The 14,530-nt window shown below is 42.1% G+C and overlaps 1 protein-coding gene across 1 annotated transcript; it reads right to left on the reverse strand.

Annotated features, from left to right (window-relative positions):
- Nucleotides 1-1,015: 1,015 nt before the first annotated feature.
- On the reverse strand, nt 1,016-12,948 carry LOC311110603 (proton-coupled zinc antiporter SLC30A8-like; the record flags this gene model as incomplete). Its single annotated transcript, XM_084153122.1, has 8 exons — nt 1,016-1,161; nt 1,427-1,561; nt 1,824-1,929; nt 4,342-4,699; nt 5,511-5,664; nt 7,888-8,034; nt 8,211-8,377; nt 12,875-12,948. 8 exons carry the CDS (start codon nt 12,946-12,948, stop codon nt 1,016-1,018), a joined length of 1,287 nt encoding a protein of 428 aa, XP_084009248.1.
- Nucleotides 12,949-14,530: the final 1,582 nt, after the last annotated feature.

Genomic DNA, 14,530 nt, shown 5'->3' on the forward strand with positions numbered 1-14,530 from the left:
CCATCCCAGATCTCTTCAATCTTTACTTCTTTGGGAATGTTGGCACAGAGGCACATTCTTGTGAGTGTAGAATGACCACCTCTGATTTCAGAGATAAATAAACTAACCACACAACAAAGGGGTAAACTACAAAGTAGGATCAATGAGTTAGCCAGCTATCTTCGATAAACAACCCAAAATAACATTGATTTTCTGGTTCATTAAGAAACTTAGATATGTGTTTTTGGTTGTTGAGTCAATTAGACCAGGTATGTGGGGGAACTCAATCGGGGTCTCAACTTACCGTGTGAGAGTTAGAATAGTATAATACGCAATTTAGAAATTTGGTTGGGCAAATTCTCTTGTTTATGTCAGTCACTGACAGTCACTCAATGTCAGCAAAAAAATTGTAGATTGGTAAATTAGTCTAGCCAGTTATCTAAACTTCTAGTAATCATGGGTGAATTACTGACCGGGGGGGCCCCATTGATTTTGTTAGTTTGATTTTGCAAACATTTCTCTCCACCCTATGTGTAGAATTGCAGGAAATCCACTGTAAAACTGCTAATCTTTTTATCCGCCCATGACAGAATGAGTAGAAGAATTGCATGAAATTTGTTAAAAACTAAAAGTTATTTCAGAATATTTAGGCAAGTTAGCTGGCTAACCCATTGATCCTGCTTTGTAGTACACCCCTCTGGTCCAATATCCATGATATATCAGCCAACCGCAGTGCTTGAAGTGGGCTGAAATAGGTGCCGGTACTGTAACACATGGACAATAAAGTTGTATTCTATTCTATTTTGGGTGCTGTTTATATTAAGGTGCAGGAACTCCACAATATTTTAAGCCAATATTCTCTAAGAGCTGCAGAAACTCAAGCAGTAGAAAATGTGAGGTGATATAACTCAGTTCCAGTATGTTCCTGGCCAAGTCAAGCACTGGCCAAAAGACTGTGTGCAGGCTACAACTAAATACTGGTTTGGTAGCTTATTCATCTGGGCTCCTGGCCTCTCCCATGGGCGTAAACAGATGTCTACATTTTGGGCTCTTCACACAGGCTACACCCAGGCTTCTGGTCGGCCTGTTGTTCCAGCTGTATGGTGACTGAATGGAAGTTGTAGTTGGAGAAGCAGGTTTGGGTCAACTCCCTTAGGACTGGCTGGGCATCCACTAAGTCATCTGTGGAGGGAAAGACAAATGCAAGTATGATGACACTGACCAAATCACAATTGTGCAAGTCACTATGGTCTGATCAAGTCAAGTCACATGCAGTGCACACAGATAGTGGAAACGGCAGTGGTATTTCCACAGAAAGTGTCGTACTCTGATGTATGACAAACCAAATAAATGGTCATGGATACAATAAAGCCATCATCATCATCATTATATATGGGAGTTGTAACATAACAGTAGATTACTGACAGCCTGGTCCAGCTACACTCACCTATAGCCACGTGTGCTGACAGCACAGTCTGGTTCATAGTCAGGGCCCAGATATGGAGGCTATGGACAGACTTTACCCCCTTCACTGCCAGCAGCCGATTCCTCACCTCACCGTGCTTCACTCCAGCTGGGGTACCTGGGAAGAGATAGGGAGGGAGGGAAAGAGAGAGAGCGAGAGAGATATGGATTTCATTACACGCACACACAAACACAGAGGAGGGACTGGGAACAAAAGTTGGGCAACTTAGGTCCCTTTTAGACATGTTACAATCATAAACTCTTGCGCAAAAACATATCCTCATGGCTGTCGTCAATATAAGTCATTCCTAGTCTACAGTGAAACGGCCAGTTTGACATAATCCCGAAACAGGGATATTAGAGGGAATTCCCTGTTTTACCTTCCATGAGGACTATCAGGATGTCTCTCATAATGGTGATGGTGGTTCCCAGGACAAATATTGAAAACAGGAACGTACAGATAGGGTCAGCTATCTTATACTCGGGCTGTGGGAAACAGAGAAAGAGAGAGTAAGGACCATAATCATTACATTATCTTTCCCCCCAATATATTTAACTTTAGTCAAAAGACATACTTGAGGAAATCTATGACGTCCCTATCTCACATTAGAAACACGTAAAAGTTTGTGCTTGTACAGCATCATAAAAGGGATAATGTTATTGAGAATTGCCTCATAGCAATATCAGTAAAACAAATACACCATGCTCTAGTATTGGAGTTACCTTTGAGAACAATTTATAATAAATCGTAGCTAACTAGAAATAGTAGTAGTATATCCATCTTCCATCAATTACTGCTTGATTCTTTCAATGATTTAAATATCATTGTGTTTTGCTGAGAGTTTTCAATAGTATTTATGCAAATTCAAAAGGACTCTCAACTTAATCTATGAAATTAGACTAATGACCTAATATTGTCAGGGCACTATTTGGGCCACTACTGTGTTTCATTCTAATGCAATGAGTATTCAGCTATCTAAATGACCAGATCAAAATGACCTTACGAAAGCCAGGAAGAGTGTGTCAACACTAACATCCGCCTCATCCTTATCTAACATGCCCATTTTGCCTCGGCCCTAATCTCCTCACCCCATCGCCCTCTCCACCCCAGTTGACCACTATCTCCCCCATCACCCCAGTTGACCACTATCTCCCACAAAGTGGAGGCTACACAGAGGACGAACGGTAGGGCCATCCTCCTACGTGAATTTCATAAAAATAAATAAACATACTAAATATATTCACGTTTTGCAATGAAGGTCTACAGTAGCCTCAACAGCACTCTGTAGGGTAGCGCCATGGTGTAGCCAGAGGACAGCTAGTTTCCGTCCTCTTCTGGGTACACTGACTTCAATACAAAACCTAGGATGCTCATGAATCTCACCGCCTTCCATAGACCTACACAGTCACTCTGACAACTTCCGGAAGACAGCCTCCAACCTATCAGAGCTCTTGCAGCCTGAACTGACATGTTGTCCACCCAATCAAAGGATCAGAGAAATAATATTGTACTGAAAAGATAAGTTACAGATAGCTAGCACTACATGAAAGGTTTTGAGCAACAGTTATGAACAAATGTATTTATTTAAAAATGAAGGAGAAGCAAGAGAGAGAGAGAGAGCGAGAGAGAGAGATATTTCGTAGTTTTTTCACTTTCATTTAGCTAGCGAATGCAGTTAGCTAGTTTAGCCTACTCAAACACCCGGCTCAAACAGAGAGGGATGCTATGTTAGCTAGCTGGCTATCCAACACTGGAACTCTTCCAAGTCAAGGTAAGCTTTTGCTTTTATTAATTTATTGCCACCGTGGCCCACCGGTGCAACTGCTAAACTGCTTGCTGACTGTACTAGCTAGCATGATTGTAGCGGGTTTGCTAACGTGTTAGTTCTAGTAGCTATGTTGACTATGATGTTAGCTAATATGTTGACAACGAAGTAAGCTGTGTGTAGCGGTTAAGGGTTATGATATGAAGGTTTGGCTTGGATTTATTTTTTAGCCTGGTCACAGACAGCTGATGTGCTGTCCACTGAAGAGAAAAGGTGAGAGGAGGAGAGCACATAGATGCGAGAAGGAATTATACAACGAGCAAAATGATCATGCTGTTTGCATGTGGCTGCTATGAAAGTGAACTGTGTTTGCGTGTGATCAGGGGTGTACTCATTCCACCGATTCTGTTGAAAAACTTTTCTTAAAATGGAAGCAAATGGAACGGGGATAAAACATACCTGAATTTGTCCAATAGAAACTCTCGTTTGCAACTGTTGGTCTAATGATTACACCCTAGATCAGCTAGATGCAGGCAAGAGTGTGCAAGACGGTATTGAATGTGTCACTGTCGGTCACCTTGATTACTTTAATTTGTCTCTCAACCTTTGCACCTACGTTGTAAACTTTCATTCATAGGCTAGGTTGTAGCAACCTCATGAGGGGTATAGGGAAAATTAGAGTATCATGTAGTAGCCTAAACCTATCGATGTTACATTGAGCTGGGTGAATGGAATATAAATGACAGTCATCCAATATGCTGTAATAGAAATAAGGCCATGCTCATTAAAAAAAATATTGTCCTCCCTCATCTTAAACGTTACCGAACACCACTGCTCCAACATGACCCCAGTTAACCACTACCGCCCGCTACCTCCCACATCACCCCAGTTGACCACTACCTCCCACATGACCCCAGTTGACCACTACCTCCCGCTACCTCCCATATCACCCCAGTTGACCGCTATCTCCACCATCACCCCAGTTGACCACTATCTCCCCCAACACCCCAGTTGACCACTACCTACCACATGACCCCAGTTGACCACTACCTCCCATATGACCACTATCGCCCACATCACCCCAGATGACCACTATCGCCCACATCACCCTAGTTGACGTCTGACCACTGACCTTGAAGAAGATGATGATGGCGCTGACCAGCACGCTGATGCTCTGGAGCAGGTCTCCCACAACGTGCACGAAGGCGGCGCGCACGCTGGCATTGGCCTGAGGTCGCGACCCCGCCAACTCATGCAGCTGAACTTCCACCCCACCGTGCTCCTCCACGTTGCTGTTTCCATGGGAATGGTTTTCCTGGTTACCGTTACCGTGCGAGTGGTTACTTTTGTGGCTGTGCCCGTGCCCATCGCCCACCGCGTGGCTGTGACCGTGGTTGCCCTTGTCGTTGTTGCCGTGGCTGTGGCCGTGCCCGCTACTGAGGCCCCCGTGGCTGTGCCCATGCCCAGACTGGTGCAGGGTGAAAGCCATACTGCCCACAGGACATTCAGAAATAATTAACATATTAAAAGTCTTGTTATTCGCCATTATAAATGTTCATATATGCTTACAACAAGTTATAAAGCATTATACCTGTATGCATTACCGCAACATTGATGCTTCATGCTGTGGAAGATATCTGTAGGCTGTTTACATTACAATATTTGTATATCCTTGTTACTGTCACATCTACTTGCTACTGTTGGGTAACACTTTATTTGGATAGTCCATCTGTACATGCTCTACAGACTATCTAGACTATCAGTAACATTTCAACTAACTACTGTATCTACTAACCCTAACCGTAGCTCTAACCCTAACCTTAACCCTTATCCTAACACTTACCCTAGCCCAAACCTTAACCCTTACCCTAACCATTATTCTAAACCTAACCCTAACAGTAACCTTAGCAAGCAGTTGCTTATTAACTGATAGATTGTTGATAGTATGAAAATACGGACTATCCAAATAAAGTGTGACCTACTGTGGTTTGATTTTCACTTGTGAGTCACTAATATCTAGTCCTAAGTGGGAACCGTTAACGACCCGGAAATACTACTTACAAGGACTAAAACCCACGGCAATCCACTTCAGTTTCTCAGCTTGTCTGTCATCAGTAGTCGTCAATTGTAAACACTACATTAGTCATGGTAACAGCAGACCATTCATCCAAAGATGAATTAGAAGTCAATTCATGAATGGAATTTAATTGAATTCAACATTTCCACAATACTTTCTCTACGAACATTTCAGTTCAGGAATGGTGAAAGATAATGGGCTGCATTTGGGATCGGTGGACTCACATGATGTTTGCCACCACAGCGCAGCCTGAGGTAATGAGCATGATGGTCCCCTCAATCTCGTAATTATCGCTTATGAGGCGCTGCACGGCCAGGTAGACCAGCACACCTGTCACCAGCCAGATGGTCACCACCGAGAGGAGAGCGCCCAGGATCTCTAGAGGATAGATGGAGAGGACACACAGGAGAGGAGAAAAAGAGAACACATAATGTTTTAATCAGGGAAAATGCAGAGACGATAATGATAGAAATGTCATGGACAGATATGTTACAGTAAAGAGCTGCAGGTATAGCCATTTCATATTGCCAGCAGTGCCCGGCACAACCATGTGGTGCCAGACGTACCACATAGTGAGAACCAAGAGGAAAGGTCTCCAATAAGAGACACAGGTAGCCTAGTTTTACAAAACTCCAGTTGAAAAGTGACCATTGTACTATGCACAAATATTCACCTGAAAGGGTGATATTTTTATTCATCTGATGTACAGTACCAGTCAAAAGTTTGGACACACCTACTCATTCAAGGGTTTTTCTTAATTTTTACTATTTTCTACATTGTAGAATAATAGTGAAGACATCAAAACTATTAAATAACACATTTGGAATTATGTAGTAACCAAAAAAGTGTTAAACAAATGTTATATTTTAGATTCTTCAAAGTAGCCACCCTTTGCCTTGATGACAGAACAGTCTTGAAGGGGTTCCCACACACTTGTTGGCTGCTTTTCCTTCACACTGCGGTCCAACTCATCCCAAACCATCTTAATTGGGTTGAGGTCAGGTGATTGTGGAGGCCAGGTCATCTGATGCAGCACTCCATCACTCTCCTTCTTGGTCAAATAGCCCTTACACACCTGGAGGTGTGTTGGGTCATTGTCCTGTTGAAAAACAAAATGATAGTCCCACTAAGCGCAAACCAGATGGGATGGCGTATCTCTGCAGAATACTGTGGTAGCCATGCTGGTTAAGTGTGCCTTGAATTCTAAATAAATCACAAACAGTGTCACCAGCAAAGCACCCCCACACCATCACACCTCCTCCTCCATGTGTCACGATGGGAACCACACATGCGGAAATCATCCGTTCACCTACTCCGCGTCCCACAAAGACACGGCGGTTGGAACCAAGAATCTCCAATTTGGACTCATCAGACCAAAGGACAGATTTCCACTGATCTAATGTCCATTGCTCGTGTTTCTTGTCCCAAGCAAGTCTCTTCTTTCTATTGGTGTCCTTTAGTAGTGGTTTCTTTGCAGCAATTCAACCATGAAGGCCTGATTCACGCAGTCTCCTCTGAACAGTTGATGTTGAGATGTGTCTGTTACTTGAACTCTGTGAAGCATTTATTTGGGCTGCAATTTCTGAGGCTGGTAACTCTAATGAACTTATCCTCTTTAGCAGAGGTAACTCTGGGTCTTCCTTTCCTGTGGCGGTCCTCATGAGAGCCAGTTTCATCATAGCGCTTGATGGTTTTTGCGACTGCACTTTAAGAAACTTGCAAAGTTCTTACAATTTTGCGGATTGACTGACCTTCATGTTTTAAAGTAATGATGGACTGTCGTTTCTCTTTGCTTATTTGAGCTGTTCTTGCCATAATATGGACTTGGTCTTTTTCCATATAGGGCTATCTTCTGTATACCACCCCTACCTTGTCACAACACAACTGATTGGCTCAAACGCATTAAGAAGGAAATAAATTTCACAAATTAACTTTTAACAAGGCACACCTGTTAATTGAAATGCATTCCAGGTGACTACCTCATGAAGCTGGTTGAGAGAATGCCAAGAGTATGCAAAGCTGCCATCAAGGAAAAGGGTGGCTATTTGAAGAATCTCAAATATAAAATATATTTTGATTTGTTTAACACTATTTCGGTTATACATGATTCCATATGTGTTATTTCATACTTCTGATGTCTTCACTATTATTCTACAATGTAGAAAATAGTAAAAATAAAGAAAAACCCTGGAATGAGTAGGTGTGTCCAAACTTTGACTGGTACTGTATGAGATTTTTTAAAGTATGAATTGTCAGGCTCCTATTGTAAAGCCCATGATACACAATCACAACGCTAAAACAACCATTAGGTATGCTATTCTATAGACATATTAAATTACTCCACTTCTACTTATTTGTTCCAGAAAGGATGTGAGAGTATAAAGCACACGCATTAAGTATACTATTGACGGCTTATAGCAGCTTTCAACACTCGCTGGCTCATGATATTGGGATACATCAAGTATTGATTATTGATGAAGATGGTAGTGATGATGAGGATGAGCATATTATGATGATGATGATGATCATGAGGAAGGTGATGATGATGTTGAGGAATAATGACAATAATGATTACAATAATGATGATGATGATGATCTCACCTGCACGATGCCAGCCGTAGCTGAGTGTGCGTGTGGCGGGTCTGGACGAGAGCCACAGAGACACCAGGCTGATGATGAAGCTGGCGAAGTCTACCAGCAGGTGGGCGGCGTCGGTCATCACCGCCAGACTCCCCGCAAAGTAACCACCTACAGACAGATAAAGAGAGAGAGAGGAGTGAGAGAAAGAGAGAGAGAGGAGTGAGTGAGTGAGTGACTAACAACTAACTAACTAACTGACTGCCAACTGACTGACAAACACATAGACTTACTGACTAACTAACTGACAGGCTAACCAATAGTTATGTATCTATTTGACCCCTCACCCAGGATCTCTCCGATCATGAAGACCAGGCAAACAGCTGAGACCACGTAGAGCCTCTTCCTGGCCAACTGCTTCTCCCGCTCCCTGTCCTCCGTAGCCTGGCTGTTGTCATGGCAATGCTTGATGTTGCTGTCCTTCTCCATCTGCATTATCTCATCTGTGGACACACTGTAGGGGAGGGGGGGGGGGACAGGGAGAGAAGACAACAGACATGGATTATCCAAAAAGGAGGAGGAGAGGGGGTTGAAAAGGAGACTGAGAGGGAAGACAAGAGAGATGGACATCATGAAGTTCGTCCAAGAAGGAGGAGGAGGGGGGACAGAAAGCAGAGAGTAGACTGAGGCAGAGCCTGTAAGAATGTCTCTCTCTCTCTCTCTCTCTCTCTCTCTCTCTCTCTCTCTCTCTCTCTCTCTCTCGTTGTGCCCAAAAAGACCAGACAAGCGAGAGGGATGTCATGAAAATCATCCAAGAATTAGGAGGAGGAGGAGGGATAATGGAAAGAAGAGAGAAAAACTGAGGCTGAGCAGAGTTTGTAAGAAAGGATGGCCCTCTCGAGTTGTGCCCACCTTAGGTGTGTATGTGGCTGAGAGAAAATGTTGCTGTTTTAAAGCTAATTTCCTGAAATTCTACACATGATGCCATGGGGCAGAGAGAAAAAAATGCCAGTGCACATTGTACAGTCATGGTCAAACGTTTTGAGAATGACACAAATATTAATTTTTGCTTCAGCTTTTATGATGGCAATTTGCATATACTCCAGAATGTTATGAAGAGTGATCAGATGAATTGCAATTCATTGCAAAGTCCCTCTTTGCCATGAAAATGAACTCAATCCCCAAAAAACTTTTCCACTGCATTTCAGCCCTGCCACAAAAGGACCAGCTGACATCATGTCAGTGATTCTCTCGTTAACACAGGTGAGAGTGTTGATGAGGACAAGGCTGGAGATCACTCTGTCATACTGATTGAGTTAGAATAACAGACTGGAAGCTTTAAAAGGAGGGTGGTGCTTGAAATCTCTCGTTAACACAGGTGAGAGTGTTATTCCTCTGTTAACCATGGTTACCTGCAAGGAAACACGTGCCGTCATCATTGCTTTGCACAAAAAGAGCTTCACAGGCAAGGATATTGCTGCTAGTAAGATTGCACGTAAATCAACCATTTATCGGATCATCGAGAACTTGAAGGAGAGAGGTTCAATTGTTGTGAAGAAGGCTTCAGGGCGCCCAAGAAAGTCCAGCAAGCGCCAGGACCGTCTCCTAAAGCTGATTCAGCTGCGGGATCGGGGCACCACCAGTGCAGAGCTTGCTCAGGAATGGCAGCAGGCAGGTGTGAGTGCATCTGCATGCACAGTGAGGCGAAGACTTTTGGAGGATGGCCTTGTGTCAAGAAAGGCAGCAAAGAAGCCACTTCTCTCCAGGAAAAACATCAGGGACAGATTGATATTCTGCAAAAGGTACAGGGATTGGACTGCTGAGGACTGGGGTAAAGTCATTTTCTCTGATGAATCCTGAGACCATTCATGTGTGGGGTTGCTTCTCAGCCAAGGGAGTGGGCTCACTCACAATTTTGCCTAAGAACACAGCCATGAATAAAGAATGGTACCAACACATCCTCCGAGAGCAACTTCTCCCAACCATCCAGTTTGGTGATGAACAATGCCTTTTCCAGCATGATGCCATAAGGCAAAAGTGATAACTAAGTGGCTCGGGGAACAAAACATCGACATTTTGGGTCCATGGCCAGGAAACTCCCCAGACCTTAATCCCATTGAGAATTTGTGGTCAATCCTCAAGAGGCGGGTGGACAAACAAAAACCCACAAATTCTGACAAACTCCAAGCATTGATTATGCAAGAATGGGCTGCCATCAGTCAGGACGTGGCCCAGAAGTTAATTGACAGCATGCCAGGGCGGATTGCAGAGGTCTTGAAAAAGAAGGTTCAACACTGCAAATATTGACTCTTTGCATGAACTTAATGTAATTGTCAATAAACGCCTTTGACACTTATGGAATGCTTGTAATTATACTTCAGTATACCATAGTAACATCTGACAAAAATATCTAAAAACATTGAAGCAGCAAACTTTGTGAAGACCAATACTTGTGTCATTCTCAAAACCTTTGACCACGACTGTACATTAACAGTGTAGGTTTAGGTGTTTTTTTCTCAAAATGTAAATTCTACATGTGTGATGTTAATTACATTGTATGTTTTAGTAATATGTTTCTGTCTGTAGCATTTTTAAGTGAGTGAGCGTCAATAAAACTGGAACAATGTTGTATGTTGTGGTTACAAGTCATAGCATTCCCAGTGCTACTGTGTCTGCCATAAAGTCAACTGTTGACCCCATCTTGTCAACAGTGTGTTCTTTCCAACACCCCAGGGAGAATACTACCCAAATACAGTCACCAGCATATACAGTCCACCTACATTTCAGAGCCTGGTTGTCCCCTGTAGCTCAGTTGGTAGAGCATGGCGCTTGCAACGCCAGGGTTGTGGGTTCGTTTCCCACGGGGGGCCAGTATGAAAATGTATGCACTCACTAACTGTAAGTCGCTCTAGATAAGAGCGTCTGCTAAATGATGTAAATGTACATGAAAGGAAACTCCTCAAGAAAACCAGGTTGGTAGGGGGCCTTATTCGCTCCAATGTTGATAATTTACATTATTTGGGTTATATCCATAGCTATGGGCCTTATGAGAGTCATACATTGGTACATTGGGGTCATGCACTGAACCAGTTTAATCTGTTAGGCTAACTGACTAACTGATGTGTCTCTGTTTGTTCAACCTTGTAGCTCCAGGGCTACCCTTCCTTTAAATCCCCAACCAGGGACCAGATAATGGATGTGATGGGAAAGCAGTGTTGAGGAGTAGTGAGCTACATGTAGTTCAACAAGTAATTTAAATACTTTTGTAGGTTGGTGGTAATTAATTACTTTTTTGCCATGTAGCTAACTGCTGGAACTACACACTAAAATATGGTTGAAGTAGGCAATTTCCTTTCCTTTTTGGCAACAGACCTGCCTAATTCTCTCTTGAAACATAGTTTGTGTTTAATAGGCCAAATTACACATTCTGTTAACATCTGACTCCAGAGAAATCTGTTCTTACAATTTGTAGTCTATGACATTTCAGATTTCGATATGATAATTTATCACAAAGTAGTTTGGATGTAGTGAACTACTTTTTCAAAATAATGTTAGTTAAAGTGCAATCAGCAGTAGAAACAATAACAAAGCATTCTCCCCGCCCCTGTTTCGGTACCCGCCCCTGTTTCGGTAAAAAGCTGAGGGATGGGGCTGGACAAATGTAACCACTCTCAAATTCATAGAGAGATCTATGAATGCAGGGACTGACCATCAATGATATCAAAATTATAGTTTTAACCATGTTTTGAGGCTATATAGTGTTTGCTTAAATTTACTTTATTTACTAACATTGGAGTAAAACAAGCTTATATGTTGGGTTCTGATGGGGTATGACAGTTAAACTGAGCTCATTAGGTATTTATAAGTTATATTCTTCAAGAATCAATGGGTACATATCATTAATTTATAAGTCCAAAAATGGATGTAGCAACTGCTGATTGCCCCTTTAAGTAAACTATATTTTTCTTAAGGGTAGCTTAACTTCTGCCAGTGTTAAGTAATTGGTTAACTATATTTTCAGAGTAGCTTCCCCAACACTGCGGGAGAGCGTTAACACCACATTTGGTGTGGATGCTATGAAACAAGGAAAGATACCGCGCACTTTAGCATAACAATTTGGTCTAAGTTAAGTTTAACATCGGAGGCAAAAGGACCGTGAACTGACAGTACGTTTGGGGTGCCAAACATGTGAGTTGTCTCAGCTGAGCTCCTATCATCCTTATTACCGGGCAATAGCAAACCCAGAATTAGAACCCGTGCGCAAAATTGTTTTTTACACATGACTGAAGTGGGGGTATTAGGCTATTTAAGACTCTCAAAAAAAAGTTAGTTTTATTCTATAAATAAAAAATACCAATTAAAATAACATGTCAACGAAACTCACCATGGGCGCTCAACACCCTCCTCGTACACCAATGACATCTTCCAAAGTATATTTTACAACGTCACAAGTTTCAGAAGTGGTCTCGAACCTCCAAGTTTGCGCAACACTACAGCCAGCCCAGAACCAGACCCGTGTGTACAATATTGTAGGCTATAACCCACCCAGCCTAGCAGGAGCCCAGGCTGAGCTTGAGTACAGAGAACGCCTAATAAGGTGAACACAAGGCTGTCTGCTGTATATAAAACAATATAAAACAAACTATCACATTAAACACACTAAAATAAATGTGACTGTGTAGGAAATGTGAGAACTAGGCCTAATCATTCATTAGCATAATCAAAAAATCATATCGTCCTAATCATGTGCATATGTGTCAAGTGAAAAAACACAACAACTCATCAAGTTGCTGTGGAAATGGAGAAACAAATTCAAATAAATAACCCCTACTTATATGTCTATCAAATTATATTTAGGCTACAGTTTACATTTCCATTTTCGTCATTTAGCAGACGTTCTTATCCAGTCATATTTCGATGTCATTTTGTTTTCAGATATCATAAATGTAAATGCCATCATTGAAAACTACAGACTGACACTTTCAGGCAATACATTAACGGGCTACTTTACCTTCCCATGGTGATGCTATACATGGTGCCTTTCTCGGTGACCAGTTGAGTTTTCTCTGGATCCTTTCTGAACATGATTGAGTGCTTCTGGGATGACAGTAAACAATATAAAACTGGTTACAGTAAACAATATAAAACTGGTTAAACTATTAACTCCCAGCCAATATATTTAGACGGAGAAATAAAAACAGAAGACAAAATAAAAATGCATGAAAAAAATAAAATAATAATAGACTAATGTAAAACATAAAGGCATATTTCTAGTGTTATCATCATCTAAATAGATCTCCTCTCATAAAAGAGGACGACTTCCATGCATCTTCAAATATTGTTTAAGTGACTATGCAAGCAGTGTTAGTATTTGAAGCCTTGTGACCACACACCGTGTGCAAATGTAGCCGTCTGCAGCACCTTTAGGCAAAAGTTGCTAATTCAGGGAGAGGGTAGGAATTTGAATAAGATATCTTCTGTTTCGAAAGGTAAGATTCCATAAAATAGAGGTAGCGAACATGAAGAAGAATATTGATTATTACCGAATCCTCAGCTTTTGCATGTTGGTCACATAGTCGTGCCACCAGTTATGAGACTTAATAATCGGATAAACAAACTACAATTTAGAAAGGCTTGATATAGCATATCATCTTCATAAACATGACATAAATGGTTCACAAGCATCTAGCATGTGTATACTGCAGGGATCATCATATACTGAACAAAAATATAAACGCAAATGTAAAGTGTTGGTTTCATGAGCTGAAATAAAAGATCCCAGAAATGTTCCATAGGCACAAAAAAACGCATTTCTCTCATATTTTCTGTACACATTTGTTTACATCCCTGTTAGTGAGCACTTCTCCTTTGCCAAGACATTCCATCCACCTGACAGGTGTGGCTTATCAATAAGCTGATTAAACAGCATGATCATTACACAGCTGCACCTTGTACTGGGGACAATAAAAGGCCACTCTAAAATGTGCAGTTTTGTCACAACACAATGCCACAGATGTCTCAAGTTTTGAGGGACCATGCAATTGCTCCCTCATGCTGACTGCAGGAATGTCCACCAGAGCTGTTGCCAGAGAATGTAATGTTCATTTCTCTACCATAAGCCACCTCTAACGATGTTTTAGAGAATTTGGCAGTACGTCCAACCGGCCTCACAACCGCAGACCATGTGTAACCACGGCAGCCCAGGACCTCCACATCTGGCTTCTTCACCTGCGGGATCGTCTGAGACCAGCCACGAGGACAGCTGATGAAACTGAGGAGTATTTCTGTCTGTAATAAAGCCCTTTTGGGGGAAAAACTCATTCTGATTGGCTGGGCCTGGCTCCCCAGTGGGTGGGCCTGGCTCTGAAGTGGGTGGGCCTATGCTCTCCCAGGCCCACCCATGGCTGCGACCCTGCCCAGTCATATGAAATCCATAGATTAGGGCCTCATTTATTTATTTCAATTGACTGATTTCCTTATATGAACTGTAACTCAGTAAAATCGTTGAAATCGTTGAAATTGTTGCATGTTGCGTTTATATTTTTGTTCAGTATAGATTCAGCCACAGGCTGATTGGTTCTTGAGCGGATGGTCAGGGGGCCTAAAAATAATTACAAATAATTGTAGACTGCAAATTGACTGCAAGAAGCCCAAACAGCTATAATAT

This window comes from Coregonus lavaretus, assembly GCF_964263955.1.
Source record: "Coregonus lavaretus genome assembly, chromosome: 3".
In the NCBI taxonomy this organism is placed as follows: domain Eukaryota; kingdom Metazoa; phylum Chordata; class Actinopteri; order Salmoniformes; family Salmonidae; genus Coregonus; species Coregonus lavaretus.